Genomic DNA, 22016 nt, shown 5'->3' on the forward strand with positions numbered 1-22016 from the left:
AGGGCGCCCTCTTGTGGCCTGGTCTCAGAAGAAAAATGTCTCACTTCTGGATCCTGTTTTCTCTCCTTACAGTAAATGGTTATATGCATGGAGGCAATTCTTGAATGAAACAGAAACCGTGTGACTCCAAATAACAATGGAAACTATGTTCTCTAAGGTCTCTTCCTGCTCTGCTGAAAAACAATACAGAAAAGTCTATGATTCAGCTCAGGCTAGTATTAGAAGCAAAGGAGGCCAGCCTCCAAGTAGTGAGGTGGGCATCTTGGGGGACATGAGCTACCATGGAAGGGATGCTAGATTTGGAATCAAAGCAGATTCCTTCAACATGGCTTTTATTGTCTCCTATAACTTGTCAAAAGAGCCAGTAAATGGATTTGTGGTACAAGGTTGCTAGGACTGTCAGAAAATACTATTCAAGGAGGCAGCTAGGTAGCACAGTGGACAGAGCACCAGCTCTGGAGTCAGGAGGACCTGATTTCTAATGTGACCTGAGACACTTACAATCTGTGTGACCCTTGGCAAGTCACTTAACCCTCATTGCCTCCAACGGAGGAAGAGAGGAACAGAGAAAGCAAGGAAAGAAGGAACAAAGGAAGAAAATATTAGGCAAGAGAAAAGTGGAGGGGTGAGTGAGAAGAAAAAGAATTCTTCTATTTCCTTGGAGGTGGAACCACTTGTTTGACTAAAATATCATGTAAGAAAATCTAGGGTAGATATTTTTGTTGTTATTGTTCATTTGTCTGATAATTTATGTCCCCATTTGGGGTTTTCTTGAAAAAGATACTGGAGTGCTTTGCCATGTCCTTTTCCAGCTCATTTTACAGATGAGGAAGCTGAGGCAAACAGGGTGAAGTGACTTAACCAGGGTCACATAGCTAATAAGTGTCTGAGACCAGATTTGAACTCAGGAAGATGAATCTTCCTGATGTCAGACCTGGCACTCCATCCTCTGCGCCACCTAGCTGCCAAACAACAACCAAACCATTCTGTAGATATTGGGAAATTAATGAAAGGTCCTGCTTCATTTGGGGGAGTTGGTCATAGGAAGTGTAGAGAAATAGGAAAAGAATTCAGATTTCTCAGTCAGGGAAGGAAGAACTTAAGCCAGGAAAAGCCTAGACAAACCTCTTAACTCCTACTTGCCCTAGATAAAAGTGAATCTGGCTAACACATAGCATGGTGTCTGTCATACAGTAGGTGCTTCTAAATAATTGTTGACTGACTTATTTACTCCTAGACTGGGGAAATATAAATCTTGGATCCATAGCTTGACTGGTTTAGCATCAAGTCAACTGATAGATATTCCTGCATGAACCTCAAATCCTGGTTCTAATATCTGGGTTCTTGTCTTCTCATTCAGCCCTATCTATGCCTGGTAGTCCCACTTTATTCACTGGGTTCCATTCTTATAAATAATACTGATAGCTCACTTATGATCCTTTCAAGATTTGCACAGCGTTCTCACTAAGGCTTTGTTAGGTAGCACAAATGCAATTTCAAATGAGAAAATTTATTTGGAGCAATTTGCAAACCTTGAAGTGCTATGTAAATGTGAATTATTATTATTTCTATTTTAAAGGTGATGAAACCGATAAGCAGAGTGATTACATAATATATTTAAGGTTACATAATAAGTGTTGGTGTATTTAAATCAATATTCTTGAATCCAAATTCAGTGTTTTTTCCTTTGTATGTCACTTTGCCTGAATCTCTAATCAAGTGCCCTATCCAATACCCCAGTCTCTTTGGGGCTAAGACACACCCCCTTGTTTTCACTAGTTCATCTTAGTAATACAGTCTCACTCCCAAACCCCAGTCCTTACAATTGAATACTTATTACTAATGCCAGTCACCACTGATGACAACAACCTGCCTTCACTGTCTGCCTCTCACCTGCCGAATTACTCTAGTGTAGTGCTATGCCTATCTGATGAAATTGCTACTCCTTGCTTGTCACTAATGCTAACTATCTGCCTGTCTAGATGTCTGATTTTGACCAGTAGGTGATCACATGGTTTCTTCGTGATAAGATCTTACCAGATCACCCCATCTTTTTTTTTGACAGAGTGACTAGCCTGTCAGATCAAGAAAATACTAGTGGTGTGCATTTTACCTAGATTTTTAAGAAAAGAATTTTTTAAGGTCTGTCATGATATTGTTGTGCATAAGACTGAGAAATTATGGATTGTATGACAGACGCAGTTAAATGGATTTAGAATTGGTTAAAAGACCAGACTCAAAAATTAAACTAAGAGTCAACAAACTACAGCTTTTGTGTGGCCTATGATCTCAAATACAATAAAATTTTATTTGAAAATGTAAAAACCATTTTCATGTGGTAGGCTATACAAAAACAGATGGCTTAGTCCAAGGACCATAGTTTGCCAACCCTTGCATTAAACAAATAATTCTATGACAATTTTAAAGAAAGGATCTATTAGAATGACCCAAGAAGTACCCCCAGTCTTTTATTATTTACCATTTTATGAATGAGAGCATGAATATCAAATATATAGTTGATGAAAATCTAGGAAGGAGAGCTAACATCCAAAAGTGCTGTCCAAATTTCAGGAGATGATGGTCTTGCTGTACTCTGTCCTAGTTGGACCATTTCAGGAATGCCCTATTCAGTTCTGGGTATCACACTTTAGAACTGGGTGACTCAAAGTACATAGGATTTATTGTTGGTCACATAAACAAAATAAAGGCAGGGATCTAGAACAAAGAATTGAGATGGACACCTTGGCACCACCTAGGATTTGTTGTTCTTTTTGTGTCTCTCCTCTGACACCCACCCCTTTTATTTGCCTGGGTTACACATGCAAAAAACACATTTAAATGGAGGCTGTGTAATAACATCCTAAATAATGAATGGGTAAAATAAGTCACAAGACACCATACTATAGAAAAGAGAATAACAATTACATTTAGCTCTGCTCTGGAGCCATTCCCTGAGCTTGCGCTTGCACTCAAAATTTGGATTTCAAAGATGGCAACTGCTACTTCTGGTTCAAGGGTTAACTCTATGAGTAGCCACTCCTAACCTTGAGCATATAAGCCTCAATCAATGTGCTTCCCATTAAAAATCAGCTAGTAGATTCAATTAGCTTTCAGCATAGGCATCACTCAAATGACATTCAAAACACAGTAGTTACAATTCCTTCCCTCTCCCCCCACATAAACAAACTGCCATATACTCTTCCCCAAACACAGACTCCAGTGGGGAAAATGGCTCCCAGGCACTCTTTCTCAGGCTTCTTATGCCAGGGGCTACAGGCCCTGGCTGTTTACCTGGTGTTGTACTGATGTTGCCCTGAGGCCCACAGGACACCCTTATATCTATCTGATATTGCACTGAGGGGTGGGGGGTTGGCTGGCATTGCTGAAAGGTATAAGGGTCTAGTAGCTTACATGGTGCTGATCTAGGGTCTTAGTACTAGTGTCTGGTGTGTGCTGAGGCCCAGTGCAGTGTTTCTGCATTTCCACAGGGCTATACTGAAGAACTTGGAGGTCTGGCCACTGGAGGATGTCTGTTTGCCCTGGGCTGTGCTGAAGCACATGGAGGTCTGACTGCTGGAGGATGCCTGTTTGCCTGGGTCAAACTGAAGCATATGGTGGTTCTCAGAGCTGGAGTCTCCCGGTTCCCCTGGCTATGCTAAGGCACCTGAGGGATCCTGGCATTGGCATTTGCCTGCTCCACCACATGGGGGCTCAAGATCTCCCACTGCTTTGCTGAGATGCGGCTTACTGCGCGCTTGCTGGGATGCTTCCTGTCCTGGAATGTCCTTCACCCCGAGTGAGATGGACTTTTCATGCTGTTTCTCCAAGTCTCCTAGTCTAAAAGACCTCTCCGTTGTCTTTCCACTGGCTCCACTGTTCCAGGATTTGTTCTGGGGAGCTATTTTATGGTTTTTTGAGGGTGAATATGAGAGAGTTGCAGTGATTTACTGCTTACTCCACCATCTTGACTCCCAGAAGTCTCTATTTTTTTTCATTCTTTTGACTTTGTTGTATTGTTTCTTGATGTCACAAGGAGTCATTAGCTTCCACTTGCCCAATTCTAATTTTTTAAAAATTATTTTCTTCAGTGAGATTTTTTATCTCTTTTCTCATTTGACTTTTTTTTCCAATTCGGCATCTTAAGAATCTCTTCTCTTCAGTGTATTTTTATGCCTCTTTTATTATTAGACCAATTGTTTTTTAAGGCATTATTTTCTTCAGAATTTTTTATTGTGCTTCTTTTCCAAGCTTTTAATTCCCTTTTCATAATTTTCTTGTGTCATCCTTACTTCTTTTCCCAAGTTTTCCTCTGCCATTCATCTCTTTCTTTAATTCTTCCAGGAATTCTTGCTGAGTTTGGGTGCAAATAGCATTTCCTTTTCATGCTATTTTTGGTGCTAGTTTTGGGGGCAGCCCAGGTGGTATTATCCTAAGAGAGGTATGGTCACTGTTCTTGTTTGTACTCTGGTATTTACTTAGGAAAGGTCCCTGGTCCTTTGCAGCTCTACACACTGGCATTCCTCTTTGTCTTGGAACTGTAACCAAGGCCCCTATTCCCTTGTGATTAACCATCATTGCTTCTCTCTGCCCTGTAACTGTGACCCAGAACTGAATGTGGGCAATAGAGTTACTAATCAGCATCAACTATACATACTGCCAGCAAAGTGTCACCTGTCATCTCCTTCTGACCAATTGTCCAATCCCCTTGCCATCTCTGGTCTAAGAGTTCCTGAAGTTTTTGCTGCTGCCATGGTTGCTATAGCTACTACTATGTTTGTGGGCTCTGGACAGGCCTTTACCCCAGTGCCACAGGCTTCTCCTCCTGACCTCTCAGGTTTTCTTAGGCTGGAAAAAAATGTCTCACCCTGACCTTTTGTTGGCTCTGCTTCTCCAAAGTCTATTTGAGGCATTGGTTTAAAGTTGTTTGGAGGAGAATATTGGAAGAGTTTACTTGGTGACTGCCCCTAATCCTCTATCTTGGCCCCACCACTCCATGCACTTTCACGGAAAGTGCTAATGATCATGTTTGGGATGTGATGGGCTTAATGTGGAAGCAATGTGTTTCCTCATTGCCATGGTTTAGTTACCCTCAACATAGTGGTGAGTGGAAACATCTGATAATGTCTCCATTTCTTTTTTCTCATGACCATGCCAGTGTCGGAAGATGTTAGTGTGAAGACCCAGTCTTCAAGCTGAAGATAGAGAAGTATGGCAGGTATCTCCATTCTGTATGGCCATTGTCCTCTTCATTTTCCCTTTCCTATTAAGCTTCAACAAACAATTCAACCTTCAGACTTCTGGTTACTGGTCTATGAATGACGTAAGGTATATACTTCAAAAGTATAGGAAGAAAAACTGAATCTATTACTTCATTGTCGTAGAGAAACCTTTGTTCATAAAAGTCCCTCAAGACTAGCCATTGCTTAATAAATAAATGACCAAATAGGCAGTTTTCAAATTAAGAAATCCAAGATATCAACAATCATATGAAAAATGCTCCAAATCACTAATAATTAAATAAATATAAATTAAAGCATCTCTGAGATTCCAGCATGCACATCAAATTAGCAAAGATTTTAAAAAAAAGAAAATGACAATGTTGCAAGGTCTGCAGAAAAAGAGGCACACCAATATACTATCAATAGAACTGTCTATTGGTCCAGTCATTCTGAAAAAGTTTGGAACTGTGTCCAAAAAGTAACTAAAATCTGTATAACCCCTAACTCAGTTCTATCACTACTAGGTCTATACACCAAAGAGATCAAAGAAAAAGTAAAAGGACTCATATATACAAAAGCATTCATAGCAGCTCTTTTTACAGTAGCAAAAAACTGGAATTTAAGAGAATGCCCAGCTTTTGGTGAATGGCTAAATAAATGGTTTTATATTAATGTGTAGAATACTATTGTGCTATAAGAAATGACAAAATAGACAGTTTCAGAGAAAACTGAGAAGTCCTTTATAAACTGATGCAAAATGAAGTGAGTAGCACTAAGATAATAATTTATACAATGTAAATAAACATTATACAGAAAAATAACTTTGAAGACCTTTAGCACTCTGGTGCCAGGACAAACCACAATTACAGAGGACCATAGATAAAATATACTATCCACCTCTAGACAAAGAGGTGATGAACTAAAAATGCAGAATGAGACACATGTATGTTTGGACATGGCAAGTGAGGGAATTTGTATTTGCTCAATTATTTGTATTTCTTACAAGGGCTTTTGTGTTCTCCTCTCCTCTCGTCTCTTCTCTTCTGTTCTCGTGTCCTCTCTTCTTTCCTTAAGAGAGGGAGATAAAGAGAGAAAATAAATACTTGTTAAATTTTTAAACTTATAAATAGAAAACCCAATAGTTATAATAAAGGTTACACTTGGTGAGGGGGAATGGGCTATTTGTCAATCATCCAAGGTAATTTAGTGTTTCTTGATTAAAAAAAATTAAAGGAAAAAATGGGGACAAGACCTTCTACCGATGAAGGCTGGCATCTTAGAGACTTGCCTGGGGCACTAAGAGGTTAAGTGACTACTTGTCCAGAATCACATAGCTAGTATTTATCAGATAAAGGTCTGGAATCCAGATATTCTTGGCTGTAAGCCCAGCTCTCTATCCACTAGTCCATGGAGCTTCTATATAAACTTAGATTTTAGGGAAATATTGTTGTAGTTCAGTCATTTCAGTTATGACTGATTCTTTATAACCTCATTTGGGGTTTTCTTGGCAAAGATATTGGAGTGGTTTGCCATTTACTTCTCCAGCTCATTTTACAGATGAGAAACTGAAGCAAATGGGGGACTGGGAAAATACAGAATACAGAAAGAGATTCAGAGTAATAAGGTAGTGAGTTCAGTTTAGGATATGATGTGTTTGAGGTATTGGTGGGACATCTGGTGCAGATATCCCACTGAAGATGCAGGTACTTATGTATATGCATGTTGTCCTCCTGATAGAATGTAAGCTCCTTGGGGACAGGAGCTGTTTCATTTTTATCTTTGTATCCCCAGTTCCTATCACAATGCTTAGCACATAATAGAAATTTAATAAATGCCTGTTGATTGATTGAGTCCTTTCCAGATATAGTGGGTGACCTGCCCAAAATGCATGTAGATGGGACAATGCAGAACAAAATGGAAGAATATCCAGAAGTCCTTGTTGTCTGGGCAGGCAAATGTATGGAGAGAAAGAGACTGAAATAAGACTGAAAAGGCAGTATGACTGTGGAAGTCCTGAAATGCCAGTCTATTTAGCTACCTTGGATGGGACTGTCTCCTTATCTCTTACTTTCTTTCTATTTCTCTCTCTGCTTAGCTACTTTTAATTTTGGTCTCTTTTCTGAATTTGTTTCTTTTTCCTCCATTTCTTCTCTTAGCATGTCAATGTGTATATCATTGTAGTATTAGCCACACATTAGCCATTTAATAAATACTTGTTAGTAAATGTATGCATCAATGAAATGAACTAAGGTGAAAGATATAAGAGTACTCTGAAAAATTTATATACTATATAAAGGTAATGTATAATCAACATTATAATTAATATAATAATAAAACATCATTTCAGGATCTGATTATAAAATATTTCTCTTATGTGTGGATCCAAACCTCATATAATAAGAGACCTAGGGATGACAGGATCACAAAAAGAGCTACAAGTAACCTTGGGGACCATCTAGTCTAATCCTCTCATTTTTGAAGATGAGGAAACTGAGGACCAGACAGGTTTTGTAATTTGCTGAGACCATGCAGAGATTACATAGCAGAGCCTGAATTTGACCCCAAGACCTCTGACTCCAAACCCAATACTCTGCCCACTACATCACGTGTCTGCAAAGGTTGGTGTTTGGGGTGCCATGGCTATGTTTACTTATTGAAACAGTTTTGTATCACCCTTACTATTTATCCCATGTTCTTTATTTTGGATGGTGTGGTTCTCATATATATGGTCCCAGTGCCACTGACTGGGTCTGAAGAGTCTAAGTAGTGTAGAGAGAACAGGAGCTGAAAGCAAGTGAGGAAGACATGTTTATTCTGATGTCACTATTTGTCAACTCCCCTAACAAGGTTAAGATTTGAAATAAGATTTAAAATATTGTGTTGAATTTTCACTCTTCAACCACATTTTTACTAAGAATCCTCAATGTCACCTGTGTCTTATCTCCCTTCACACCCTTTGGGGACATAAAGCAAGTTGCAAAGAGGCGAATTTCTGCTTGGTTAAAGGAAAAACTTGTTAATGATTGGAATTATCCAAAAGTGAAGTGGGCTGACTTGGGAAGTAGTGGGCTCTCCCTAATTCAAGGTCTACAAACAAAGGCTGGGTGGCCACTTCTGGGGTTTATTACAAAGAGGGCTCCTTTGTGTGTAAGTTGTACTAGAGGGCTGCTCAGGTCCCTTTCAACTAAGATTTTGAAGTCAATATTACTTGCAAGCTTCTATGTTACCAAAGCATGAATATGGAAAGTAATGCAAAGGAAACAAGCTCCCTGCCAACATCTTCCTAAAAAGGAAAAACTTTGTTACTTAGTGGGTATGAAGTGAGCACTACAGACCAGGGATGCCGCCTTCATTTCCTCAATTCACAGCAAAGCAGGTTTCCCCAGGCTCAGAAAAGGCAAGTAAATCCCTCTGTGGGAGCCAGCCTCATCATTTAGGAAGGAACTAGGGACTACAAGGTTGACATCTGGCCCAGATACTCACTGCAAGAGTGAGGAGTCCTGTCATAGAGCCATGGTCCCAGCTGAGAATCATTTGAGTTGGTGGAATCCCACCTTGGCTTAGGAGACCTTAGGAAGCACTACAGCACCCACAATCTTTTAGAGGTAGGTATCCAATGTGACATTTGCCTGTCTAGTTACCAAACTCAAAGTCATTTTTGCAGAGGTTATGAAGCCAGAAGGAGCCAATGGGTTTCAGAAAGCCAGCTTTCATAACAAGCACTCTTAAGCCATGAAGGCCCACAGACATGTGATGAATCTAGACTCCCCTCCCATGTAGAAGGCCATCTTTTGCATGGGAAGCAAGTGCAAGACTGAACAAAGTGTTGGGCTTGAAACAAGTGCCATGAAAATCTAGAGAGAAGAGATTATAAAGGAAAAGAAGATAATACACATTGTAAAATGCTGCAGAAATGTCAGGAAGGATAAAAATTGAGAAAAAGCCTTTTGATTTGGCAATTAAGAGATCAGGAACTTCAGAAAAAAGCAGTTTCAGTTGAACGATGAGATCAGAAACCAGATTGTAGATGGTTAAGAAGAGAGTGAATGGAAAGGAAGCAAGGCACATATTATTGATGGCCCCCTCAAGGAGTTTAGCCATAAAGGGGAAGAGAAATTGGGGATGCTGCTAGCAGGAATGGATGGTTTAAGTGAGGGTTTTTTCATGATAGCATGAGTGTGTTTGTAAATTTGCAGGAAAACAACCAGTAGATAGAGAGTGATTGAAGTAAAAACTGGTATAAGATAGAAGTCCCTCTACTGGAGAAGATGGGTTGGAATGGAATTACTTGTGCATGTGGAGGAGTTTGCCTTGTAAAGAAGTGCCATCTCTTGATGTGAAACAGAGGTGAAGGAGGAGAGAGTGGCAGAAGGAATCCAGAGGGAGGAGGGAGCTCCTGGTAAATGGCCTCAGTTTTTTCTGTAAAATATGAGGGAAGATTCTGTAAGGAAGGTGAATTTTAGTGTGTGTGTAAAGTGGATTTTTTGTTATTCTTTCTTAGGGTTTTCTTCCCAGGATCCATAGCCATAACAATCTCTACTTCCCAGGTGTTAGATATGAGTTCTTACAATGATGGTTCAAAACAGTTTCTGCCATGCTTGCACAGCAGATATAGGGTTTGAGTGATGTAAAATTGTGAGGCTATTGCTGGCAATGTGCCTTCTTTGTCTGTTGCCCTATAAAGCGAGTGGGCACTAGTCAGTGACTGGTGACCTCCATAGGGGCGAATGTGCAGGCTGGAATGCTGTGCGTGCCCTGATCGGCCCCCACCAAGACTTGAGAGGTGGAATCTGTGTGTTTGCCTCAACCAGCCCCCATTGATGCTTAAGGGGATTTAGGGGAGTGCACAAGTTGTGCTGGTCTCAATTGACCCCATCAAGACAAGGAATAGTTGCCCCTCCTTCACGCTGGCCCCTGCAAGAAGGGTTGTTAGGGAATGCTGTAGGAGTTGGTGCCCATTATCAGCAAACTCCCTTTGAGAAGACTAGACTAGAATAAAGTAAGCTTATTTAACCCCTTATTATGACTCCATTCCTGTCTTCCCGTCTGACCAGATCAAAAGTGGACCTGCTAGTGAGAGAGCTGCTAGAAGCCCTCCTGTGTCTATGTGTTTACTTGTCCAACAGATTCGTAGCTGAGAGAATGGGGGAGGGAGGGGCAGTCATGGAAGTTTTGAGGAGGGGTAAAAATAAGTTTGGAAGAGCCACTGTTGTGAGAAGCATAGTGAGTCAAACAGAGACATATAAAAGAATTGTCCACACAAGAGGTGTATGTCAGTCTCTTCAGGAGAAATAAAAGAATTGGGAGGGCTACCTCAAATATATTGAATTTCCCATCACAAATATGCCAGTGAGTGAGTCAATGAGAGGTTCTACTTAATCCAGAATGAATATTATTTCTTTGAAAGATAAGGAACTGGTAAGAGCAGCCCTAATGTATTGATTTAAGATCAATCCTACTGACTGATTTATAGGGGAGGGCATGATGGTATCAAGAGTAATGTGAATGTGTATCTATAATCTAAGTTTGATAAACTGTTTTGCAAACATCACATCAATTGTTAAATTGAACTGTTTCTGGAAATTGAAATTCCTCTGGTATATTCTTGAATCCACTAATGAAGGTATTAAATGAAAATTCGAGAGTCTGCTTGTCAAGTCAAGAAGTACAGGTATTGGCAATATGATCATGGTACAAATATTGACAGGTGGTGCATTTATGCTGAAGTGCTATAGATGAGACTTGGTCATTCTAGGATACTGCCATGCCAGTGAGAGGGCAGTATTTGGGCAGTGTACCCAGAGGACTAACTAAGACCAGGATTCTAATTAGGCAGAAGAGGTTAGTCAAATACCAAAAGTATAGTAATTCAAGTTTCTAAGAAATGAGGTATGGCTATGATGAATCAAGTGGTTATCATAGATTTAGAGTAACAAGCAGTCAAACCTAGGGAAATTAATTAAAGCGATAAGGATCGAGTAAGCAACACAGATCTAACTAGATAGCTTAGATACCAGGGGATTAGTAAATAAGCTAGACTTGTACTAGTAAGCAGGGAATAGAGTCAGCTTTTATCCAAGGGTAGAGACTGTTGGCACTCTTCCCTCTTTTATATTTTCTATTGTGGGGTTGGGGTGGGAAGAGATGGACCAGGGACACAGGCGTGTAAGTTTTAAGTCACAGGGCTATAGGGTCCCACAGGTGCAGCTTACTAGCAATCAAAACAGGGAAAGGGAGAAGGGAATGAAAGGGGTGGCAAGGATCTGAAAAAGAGAAGGCTGAGCAAGAAAGTCAAGATCAGTCCCTGGTAAGGTGATTGCCTAAGAAGAAAGAACTCAGCAACCAGAACAGAAGGCAAACACAAAAGAGAAAAGTTTTAACGACAAGCAAGCTTGGGTCTGAATAAATATCTCTCCCTCTCTTCCTCTCTCCCCCTCTCCTGTTCTCCTGCTCTCCCCCTCTCCATCTCTTCCTCATCCCTCTTTTGGGGGGTCAGCAGCTTTCAGCTGGGAAGAGAAGGAACTTCATCTAGTCCAGTATGAAGCCTTTGGAACCTTTAAAATGTCAGAATGGTGGTGATCTGTTTTTAGAGGGCACAGCTTGAATGCTTTGATTAATAAAGTTTGATTGCATACATTGAAAGTGTAAATCTAGGGTTTCTGTTGCACTAAATCAGCATATGTACTGAGAAATCTGAGATACTTGCATAAATTACATTTTGCTGCTATTGTCCCTGAACCTGCGTGGGTAGTTGCTAGCTTGCTGCTTGTGTATCCTGTAAGAGGAAGACTTTAACTCTCTTTTGAGATGTTACAAGGCCCATATGAGATACAGGTTCATCCCAGGCCCAGGCCCAGGCCTGCCTAGAAGGCTCTTGACTGAGAACTTGGCTTCAGCTCACCTTATAGAGCTCAGAGACTTTTCTTTATATGTCCAGGCTGACAGCAATAGACGCAACTTGATAGTCCTGGATAGTGTCTTCAGCATAAAGATGGAATTTAGGTCCAGCAGAAAATTAATAGTTATCATGGCCTATATCAGAGGTGTCAAACTTGAGGTCTACAAAACTCCACAGTGCTGCCTAGTCAGATTAAAATGTAACTGGAAAATATTTAACAAAATCAATATTAATACAACATAAATGATGATTATTTGTGATTTTCTAAGTCAATATGCAAATATGCAAGCAACCATTTCTATTTGAGTTTTGACACCACAAATAAGCCAAAGGCTATCTATCTATCTAACCTACCTTGAAATGGGGGAGGGAGACAGGACCCCTCCATCAGGAACTCCAAAGCTATACATATTTTATCATGTACGTTTATCTTTTGTCCTTTCCATCATGCAAGCTCCTTGAAGGTAGGTCCTATTTTTGTCTTGGAATTTCAGCGTTTCATTTTTAAATATTCATATTTATTTTATTCTGAACTTAAGAAATAACACAAGCATTTCCATAACATAGTAGAATAGGAAAAAAAGATGATTGCACATGAAACTGCAAATCTATTATGTACAACTTGCTATTCCTTTTAAACATATAATAAAGTTATGAATATTTTAAAAATTGTTGACTACTATATGTAAAGCACTTTGCCTTCTATAGGAAATATTAACTATTAGTAATAGTAACCATTGCTATTCTTTTACAGAAGAGGACACTAGTGAGGCTTAAAAAGTTTAATTGATTTTATAGGCAGCAAACAGCAGAATTGAGTACCTAATCCAGGGTTTCTTAACCTGAGTTCCATGGAATTTTTTTTCTCTTTTTTAATATATTTAAAACTATCTCAATATAACTCAATATAAACTCAATAGGTTTTTTTAACCTTACATATTGTATTTAATGCTTTTAATAACATTATTCCCTGAAGGGGTCTATTAGACTACCAGAGTGCCAAAAGGCAAGGGTGTGCTGATAAATGTTTAACAACTGGTTCTCAGGGGTTAAAAAAATGTACAAATACTTTTAAATATAACCTGCATTAATATTTCTCCATTGCTTTGTTAAGTCTAGATCATCAACAAAATAAAACAAACCCCATCAACCTTTGCTGATTTCCAAGGTGTAAATGTTCACACTGAAAAATTTAGCAATAGGCCAGCACATCAGGGGTCCATGACCCCTAAAAAAGTTAAGAGTTTTGGAATTCTAATCTCTCTCCATTTCCTTCTCTCTCTCCCTTCTCCCTCTTTCCCCTTCCCTTCTTTCTCCTCATCTCCTCCTCCCTCTCCATCTTCAGCTCCTCTCTCTCTCCATCTCTCCCTCTTTCTGCCTCTCCCTCTCCTTTTCCCCCCTCTCTACTTCTCCCCTTCTCCATCTCCCTCACCCCACTTCTCCCTTCTCCTCCTCCCCTTTCTCCACCCTTTTTTCCCCTCTCCCTCTCCCCCCAAATCCCTCTCCTCCCCTCTTCTCTCCCCAACTTCCCCTCAGTCTCTTCCATCCCCATTCCCCTTCTCCTTTCTTGTCCCCTTCTTCTTCCTCTTCTCCTTCTTAAATAGAACTATCCTTGGGCCCACAGTCCCTGAATGACATCAGAGGCCTAGAAATAGGCAGGCGCAGGGAGCAGCTCTGTCTCCCAGCAAGCTCCACCTCACTCAGGCCAGTAGCCAAGCTGACCAGGAAGTGGGAAGCCAACTAGGGAGACTCAGACACACCCCCTACTGCTGTATAAGTCTCTAGGCTCGCTTTTTCCTCCTTGTCACTTCTCGGAAGCCGTCTCCTTTCTACTTGTGATCCCGGAGCTGAAGCAGAAGGAAGGGAGTGTGAGTTTTCTCTTTTCTCAGGGTCTTGGACAGAAGGATCCTCCCCTTCCTGGCCCCTCCAAAGGTAAGCAATCTGGTTTTCTAGTCTGGGTGCATGAGACAAGACATGAGCCAGTAACGATGCACTGTGGGCTTGCAAATGGGGTAAGTATATAAATGAATAATCTCTGCATCTCCAAAGTGACAAAGGAGTTCTACTCATTGATCTTGGGACTTGTCTGTGTCTCTTTATATTTCCCCTCAGCTCTAAGGGTCTCTGTTTGACTTCTACTAATTGTTTACTGCCCCCTTCAGAGTCTGAAACACATCCCCTTTCCAGAGCAGCATCAGAGAATCATTTTGTCACTCAGCTAGTTCAAAGGCAAGTCTCAGAATCCTGGGCTGGGGAACACCCACAGACTATTAGAGGATTTAGAATCAGAGAAAATGTATTCACATGCCTCTGACACACTCCTGTGTGACCCTGGGAAATTCCCTTTCTTATCTGTAAAAAGGAAGGTGTGAGATTAAATGATGTCTAAAGTTCCTTCTAGCCCTGGAGGTTTACAATCCTGGAGAAACAACCAGAGTGTGGTGGGCCAGGACTCAGAAGAACAAGGCTACTCAGGTCAGCCACACCTTCCTGCGAGGTCTGGGCAAATCAGTTCTTCTCATCCTCCATTCATCATCTGTAAAACGGACCCAAGTCTAGGGGAAGGGGGTACAGATGGATTCAATGATCTCTTAAGAATTCTTCCAGCAGACTATTGATCTCAGCATCGTCTCAGGGGTAGGAGAACCAGGGGGAGTAATGTCCTGGAAAGAGGAAGCATGAAGGAGTCCATGGTGAAAAGTAGCAGAGGTTACAGAGAGGTCAGGGTGAGAAAAGACAGAAGATTTGGAAATTAGGAGGTCAGTGATACCCGTAGAGAACAGTTTCAGAACAGCAGGTAGGACAGAAGATAGATTGAGGGGAGTTAAGGAGAGAGTAAGTATGGAGTGGAAGGTAATATGATGTGCACATCTCCAATGCCTGTGGGGAAGTGAGTCTGGCATAGCTTGGTTATTTCTAATCTTCCTTTTCCTGGAATCCTACCAGGGAGTTTCCAGTACAGTTTAGATTCTGCCTGGGGTGATAACTGTGGGAAGCCTCTCTGAGCTGATTGTCCTTTCCTTTATACCCAAAGCTTCTCTGGAGGACCCTGCATAGAGCCTTGTTCAAGAGTCTGGAAGATCTGAGTTCAAATTTAGCCTCAGACACTTACTAGCGGTATTTTCCTGGATTAGTCACATAACCTCTGTTTGCCTCAACTTCCTCAACTGTAAAATGAGAATAATAATAGTACCTCCCTCCCAGGGTTGTTGTAAGGATCAAGTTAACTATTTGTAAAGCTCTTAGCATGGTGCTTGGTACCTGATAGGCACTTGATAAATTCTTGTTCCCTTCCCTCTCCTTCTTCATGGAAGAGGATGATCTGTGTTTGACCGAGTGTGACTATACACTTATAAGGACGTGGATAAAATTCATTCTCCTTGGTGTCAACTACTGCCTTCCCTGGTGACTATGACTGAGCTCCCTCCCTTCAGTTTTCTCACTTGTAGAATGGGGAGGAATCCCCTGGTCAGAGGAGAAACGAATTACTGTCTATAAATCCCTCTGAAGCCTACAAATGAACCTGTGCAAACCAAAGAGCTGCTGCTGTTGCTGTCATTCTTCTCCAGTATTTTTAGGGGGAAGAGGACCAGTGGACTAATGTTTTCTGATTTTCAAAAAAAAAAAGGGAGGGGGTGAAGTGAATGGAATTTGCATACTGTGTGGGCTAATGAGCTTTCTGTAATTCCTAGCCAAAATCTAGCAGGTTTCGTTAAAAGGATCATTAGTGAATGTCCAGAAAATTAAATGGTGGACATCTAGAAGTGGAAGTGATGACCAGAATGAGCCAGCATGGCTTGATCAAGAACAGATTATGTCAAATTAACCTCATTTCCTTTATTGACAGGGTTAGTAGGCTGATACATTAACAAGGAATTCTAGGAGCAGAAGGATAGAAGCATTTATTAAGCACCTACTATGTGCCAGATTCTGTGGAGGGAGGGGCAGGATTAGGGCTGTATCACCAATCTGAAATTTTGTTTCTCTCCCTACAGCAGGCAAAAAAAAAGGCATCATGACGTCTCCATCAGATGATATCGAGGTCCTGGTGAAAGGGCTGAACCGTTGGAATCTCCCCAGTGGCCCTATGCCTTGTGAACTGCTGCTGGTGGGTGAAGCTGCCTTCCCAGTACTGGTGAATAAGAATGGCCAGGTCCTTATTGCTGCCTCGCATTATGGCCAGGGCCAGATGGTAGTCATGTCCCATGAAGGCTACCTGCAAGATAGCATGTTGGCTCAGTTTCTTTGCAATGCTGTGGGCTGGCTCAGCCTCAGCCCAGGAACTGCTGTTGGAGTGCACACATCTGTGGAACCTCTCACTGGCATTCTCCATGACTCTGGGATGGAGGTGCAGACCATGGATGGCCTTCAGAAATCCCTAGGAATTTACTGCAGCAATGCCTGTAACAGTTCCTTGGCCAAAGAGATGATTCCATTTGTGAAAAATGGTGGGGGCTTACTCATTGGGGGCCAAGCTAGGTATTGGGCCAGTCAACATGGACGTGACAAGGTTTTGTCCAGCTTCCCTGGAAATCAGGTGATCGGTGTAGCCGGGGTGTACTTCACAGATACCTGTGGAGGTACAGATTTCCTCAAGGTCTCTAAGAAAGTACCTAAATTCCACTTACAGTCCGTGAGTATCAGGGGTATAGTAAGGATTATATTAAGAAGCAGACATAGTCCCCTTAATGAAACAGAACTAGAACCACACATTTTGAGAAGAATAAGTCTCATTTATACTGTCAGGTCACAGGGATGCTGTGGACAGAAACAACTATTGGAAGTCCATCATCAGTATTTGGTTAGAGGGGGAGCCATGGGATCATTGCCATATGAATATCAGTGTCCATTTTGGAACAAGAACAGAGAAGGATTGAATAGAGAGACAAATAAGGACATAGTAGTTGTGTTCTTGATGAATTTAACTCACTAGGTTCAGATGAACTTTACATCTAGGTACTGAAAATACAAGCAGATATGATTATTGAGCTATTGACAAGGATCTTTGAATAAAAGAATGGGGAGAATGGCAGGGAGTCCTGTAGGATATGAAAAGGACTAATGCTATTTTGATGTTGAAAAAAGGGAAGAGTGTGGAGTTTACATACTATATAGGCCAAGGAGCTTGATTTGAATTCCTAGCCAAATTCTAGATTTTTTTTTTTGGCAGTTGGGGTAAAGTGACTTGCCAAGGGTCACACAACTAGTAAGTGTCAAGTGTTTGGTCTGAGGCCGAATTGGACTCGGGTCCTCCTGACTTCAGGGCCAGTACTCTATCCACTGCACCACCTAACTGCCCCTCTAAACTATCTTTTTGACAGGATGGATAGTATATGTTCACAAAGTTAAATGGTGAATATCTAGAAATAATATTGATAATTTTAAAGAGCTAGTATGACTTTATCAAGAACAGATTATGCAAGATTAACCTTATTTCCTTTTTTGATAGGATTAGTAGACTGGTAAATCAACAAGGTATCCTAGGAGCAGATGGAACAAGTATTTATTAAGTGCCTACTAAGTACTAGGTACTTTGTTAAGTCCTTTACAGATATTATCTCATTTAATCTTCACAACAACCACAGGAGGTAGGTGCTATTATTATCCCCATTTTATAGATGATGAAACTGTGGCAGACAGAGGTTTGGTCACTTGCCCAGGGTCTCATAACTACCAAGTGTCAGAGGTTAGATTTGAATTCATATCTTCCTTTTCCATGCACAATATCAGTACTCTATCTACTGTACCTCTTAGCTGCATCTAGGGATAGAATATATGTAGACATTAGCAAAATATTTCACAAATGTTGTGCTCTCCTTGTAGACAAGACAAAAAGGTGTGGGTTCAGAACTGGTCCAAATTGTCAGATCTGAGGAGTGGTGATTAATGGTTTCTTGTTAGAAGGTATTTTCTGGTTGTTGTGTTCTATAGATCTGTGCCTAGCTGTGTGCTGCTCAATATTTAATCATGGGCTTGGATAGAAGCATAGATGGCATGCATGTCAAAATCAGGATCCAAAAAGATATCAACAGGCTAGAATGTTGGGCTGAATCCAAGAAGATGGAAATTATTCTGGATAAATGCAAAGTCTTTTACCTGGGACTAAAAATCAACTTAAAAACTGCAGAATCCAACAGATTTGTCTAGATAGCTCTTCAGCAAAACATCTTTTGGGTTTTAATGGGTTGCAAGCTCCATATGAGTCAACAGTGTTGTGGCAAACAAAGAAAAAAAAAAAACTAAGTCCATCTTGGACTTCATTAAGAGATGCTTAGGCTCCATAGAGATGAAGTGTTACAGTGCTATGCTCCTTCTCTACTCTGACATGGTCAGACTGTGTCTGGGTTTTATGTGATTCTGGAAATTGTTCTGTGCAGGTCAAGGCAGACATTGACCCTGACAAGATGCTAACTTCCCTGGGAAGCAGGGAACAGACATTACTGGAATCTACTTCAGGAATACAAACAGGTTTACAGACCTCCTCAAGGTCACTGGGAAGTACTCATAGGAAAGGGTCCAAGCTGAAGGTGTGACAGACATAGGAAATGATGCTCCCTACTACAAAGAGCCAGTTAGAACTGAGATACTGGAAACTAAGAGGCCAGAAGGGTGAGAGTACTAACATAAACAGTTATTATTCCAAGGGCTTGGATATGAGATTTGTTTATCAGGCAGCTAAATGGTACAGTTGGTAGGATACTGGACTTAGAGTCAGGAATACCTGAGTTCAAATTGAGGAAAATCAATATTAACACTGTATTATTTGGTTATTAATATTAATATTTGATATACACTTTTCTGACAAAAGCTCCATCTTTTAGCCTTGGTCAAGAGACCTATCCCAAACTGGTTGAGGAATATAATTAACTCCAGGCCCCAAAGCATCTACCTGAAGGGACCCTTGGTTTTGTTTACCCTGTAAACAGAAGCTAGTATGAGCTAGGTCTTCCCCCAGGAACATGGTCCTCTTTCCTAGCTTTTCCTCTCATTTAGTTGGGGGCGACCTGCTCTGCCCAGGAGGATACCAAGCCAGTGAAGACCCAATAGAGATGGCCTATGTTTTTCTGGCCAAGAATTGCTGGAGGTAACTGTCTCTCGTGGAACACCTGGCATTCACTGAGGGTCAGAGAGGGGAGTGATCAGCCATACCTGAAGGCCAACATACTCCAATCAGGTTCAGGGGAACTCCAATGACATACTGTCAGAAAGAAGACACCTAGAATTAAAGGTTCAGATGTTTATTGGCTATGTCACTCCTGCCAAGTCATTTAATCTCTGTCTACCTCAGTTTCCTCATCTGTAAAATTGGGTGTGGGAATCTGATGTCAGAATAGGCCATCTCCTAAAGTATCTTTTAGGACTGGGAGGAAGGAAGAGTGTTACTCAGAAGCAGAATGGATTAAATCAAATTTCTGTCTCTGATTTTACTTCTAGAAGGATGGGTATACCTGTACTGCTCTTTAAATTGTTTTGCAGCTAAAAGACAGTCAGAAGAGAGATTGGCTGGTACTTCATTTACAATTAGTCATTTTGTGCCCCTAAGGCAATCCTGGGACACACCCTAATGTCATTGGAATTCTAAATTGAGATGATCACTACTGACTTTACCTTAACTACACTTGAGCTCTCTGTCTTTAGGCAGTTTTCTATTAACAATCTAGTTTCATCACTAAATCATGTAAGTTTTATTATTTTTTTTAATTATTTCCACAACTGATTAGAAGCTCACTTGTTCTAGGTTGATTCTGTGGCAGGGGAGTGACATTTTCTTGATCCTCTGTCCAAATCCATTTTCTTGTTAGTTTTCTAAAAGAGTCATATGCTGCCAACCAAACCCTCAAACTGCCTAATCCCAAGTAAATCTCACCATCCAAACTGGCTGTCACTGTTCCCCAGTTGAGCAATGCTGGAAGTTGAAATCATGCTGATTGGGTCCACTATAAATATATCCTATCAGACCTACTAAATGCACTGAGCTGATGGTGGTTTGTCAGGGCCTAGCCCCCATGGAGCTCTTACTGCTGCCTAACTCCTGTTGTATTCCTTAAGCAGGTAGTGAAAAATCATAGAGTCATAGATTTAGAGCTAGAAGAGACCTTCAGAAGTCATCTAGTTCAACCCCCTCATTTTACAGAGGAGGAAGCTGGGACCCAAGATAGTTAAGTGACTTGCTTGAAGCCCCTCAGGCAGAGCAAGTAGCAGAGTCAAGATTCAAACTCACATCTCCCAACTTCAAATCCAGCGCCCTTGCCACTGTGCCAAAACATTTTTCAATCCCCCTGACTCCAGTCTTTTACCTCCCAACCTCTTACTGTCAGAAAAGGATCTCCTCCACTTTGGTGAGTTCCCCTGATTAACCCACTGACCTTTGATCACTTCTTAACTCTCTGGATGCTCTGTCCTTAAACCCTCATTTCGTGCGAGATGGGCATAAGCCACATCATATCAGGAATTAGTTCTGGGAAAATATGATTTTACTTGAAACAGCATTGTAAAGGTCATTTATTTCTGTAGCAATGTTATAAATGAAAGCTTCTTGCCTGGGCAGTTCAAATATGGTCTTTAAAGCTTAAAATGTGTCATTTTAGGGATTTGAGACAAGTACAGGTTTAGGCTGGGCTGGGTAGGTTGACCTGAGGTGTGGAGACATGATCCTTCAAGCCTTAAGACAGACTTCTGCTCATTTGTGTGGGTGGCAACTATCAAAATGGGTAGGGGAAAGAACAGTGTTTGGGAAGAGGTATTAGTTGGCCAAAAGATAAGAAAAAAAATTCATTGGCATCCTAAAATTGATGGAAAAAAGGAGATTTATTCTTCTCCTCACAGCCTCTGATCTTGAGTATAAGATCTAGAAACTCACATATGAGGTGGAACATTCTAACAAACAATAGCCTCTCTTGTCTGTAACTGATAAATTTACAGTGCATTTCCTCAGAACAGAAACAAGGAAACATGTTTAGCTCTTGCACAACATGTGAAAAGGGGAGGATGGTTTATTAGAGCTAGAACCTGGGGATTCTGGAGCCAAAGTATCCTTAGCCCTTTTTCTACAGATTAAAAGTGCAAGGTAATCAGTTGGACACTGACATGGAAATTGTAGAAGTTGGACTAAAAATTTAATAATCACTAGATTTTTTCTTTCTTTTTTTCCTTGGATTCAAGAAGCAGCTAGTTGTACTCAAACTTACTGCTTCTTTAACTGTGGTTAGAGCTGCTACTGAGAAAGGCAAAGCTCTCCTAACTGAACTCTCTATATAAAGTATTTAGCAATGCTAGGATGTTTGATAATTCAAGAGGAGGAAGGAAATAAACATTTATTAAGTACCTACTGTCTGCAAGAAACTGTGCTAAGTGCTTTACAAATATTATCTAATATGGTCCTTACAGCAACCCTGGGAAGTAAATACTCTTTTTATCCTCATCTTACAAATGAGGACACTGAGGCAGAGATTAAATGACTTGCCCATAGTCACTCAGCTAGTAAACAGGTGAGGCTAGATTGGAACTCACATCTTCCTGACTCTAAGCCCAGTGCTCTATCCATCCATCCAAAATAAATGTAAGAGATAACATCCTATGCTATACCATGCACTTCACTGATACTAGCAGTTTTCCAGGATTCCTCAAAACTGATGTAGGACCCAGGCCAATCTCTAATTCTTATTCCATGCCTAACTTCGCTGCTCCTGGGGAGTCTGAAACTGGAGAATCACTTGGACTCTAGAGTTCTGACCTTCAATAGGGAAAAAGTCAATCTTGTATTCACACTATCACACATCAGTATGGTGAGACCTCAGGAACAAGAGGACCCCTAAACTGATGAAGAAAAAACAAACCAACCCAGGTGGAAGAAACAAAGCAGGTTAAAGCTTCCATGCCAATTAGTGTTGAGATTGGGC

The 22016-nt window shown here is 40.9% G+C and overlaps 1 protein-coding gene and 1 pseudogene across 3 annotated transcripts in view; one reads left to right on the forward strand and one right to left on the reverse strand.

The window, feature by feature from the left end:
* Nucleotides 1-22016, reverse strand: part of LOC114027264 — a 229884-nt pseudogene that overhangs the window by 149468 nt on the left and 58400 nt on the right.
* Nucleotides 13843-22016, forward strand: part of LOC114027265 (TRPM8 channel-associated factor 2-like) — a 41352-nt gene continuing 33178 nt past the window's right edge. For 2 of the 3 annotated variants that reach the window (XM_027841255.1, XM_027841256.1), the window contains exons 1-2: nucleotides 13843-14049; nucleotides 16113-16750. In XM_027841255.1, the coding sequence (XP_027697056.1) occupies nucleotides 16133-16750 (618 nt within the window). In that variant the 5' untranslated portion in view covers nucleotides 13843-14049; nucleotides 16113-16132. Of the gene's footprint in view, nucleotides 14050-16112; nucleotides 17263-22016 lie in introns of those variants that run through there. The other variant, XM_027841254.1, reaches the window with a different exon arrangement.

The sequence above is a fragment of the Vombatus ursinus genome, unplaced genomic scaffold (assembly GCF_900497805.2).
Source record: "Vombatus ursinus unplaced genomic scaffold, bare-nosed wombat genome assembly UNPS02014858.1, whole genome shotgun sequence".
NCBI classification, from domain to species: Eukaryota; Metazoa; Chordata; class Mammalia; order Diprotodontia; family Vombatidae; genus Vombatus; species Vombatus ursinus.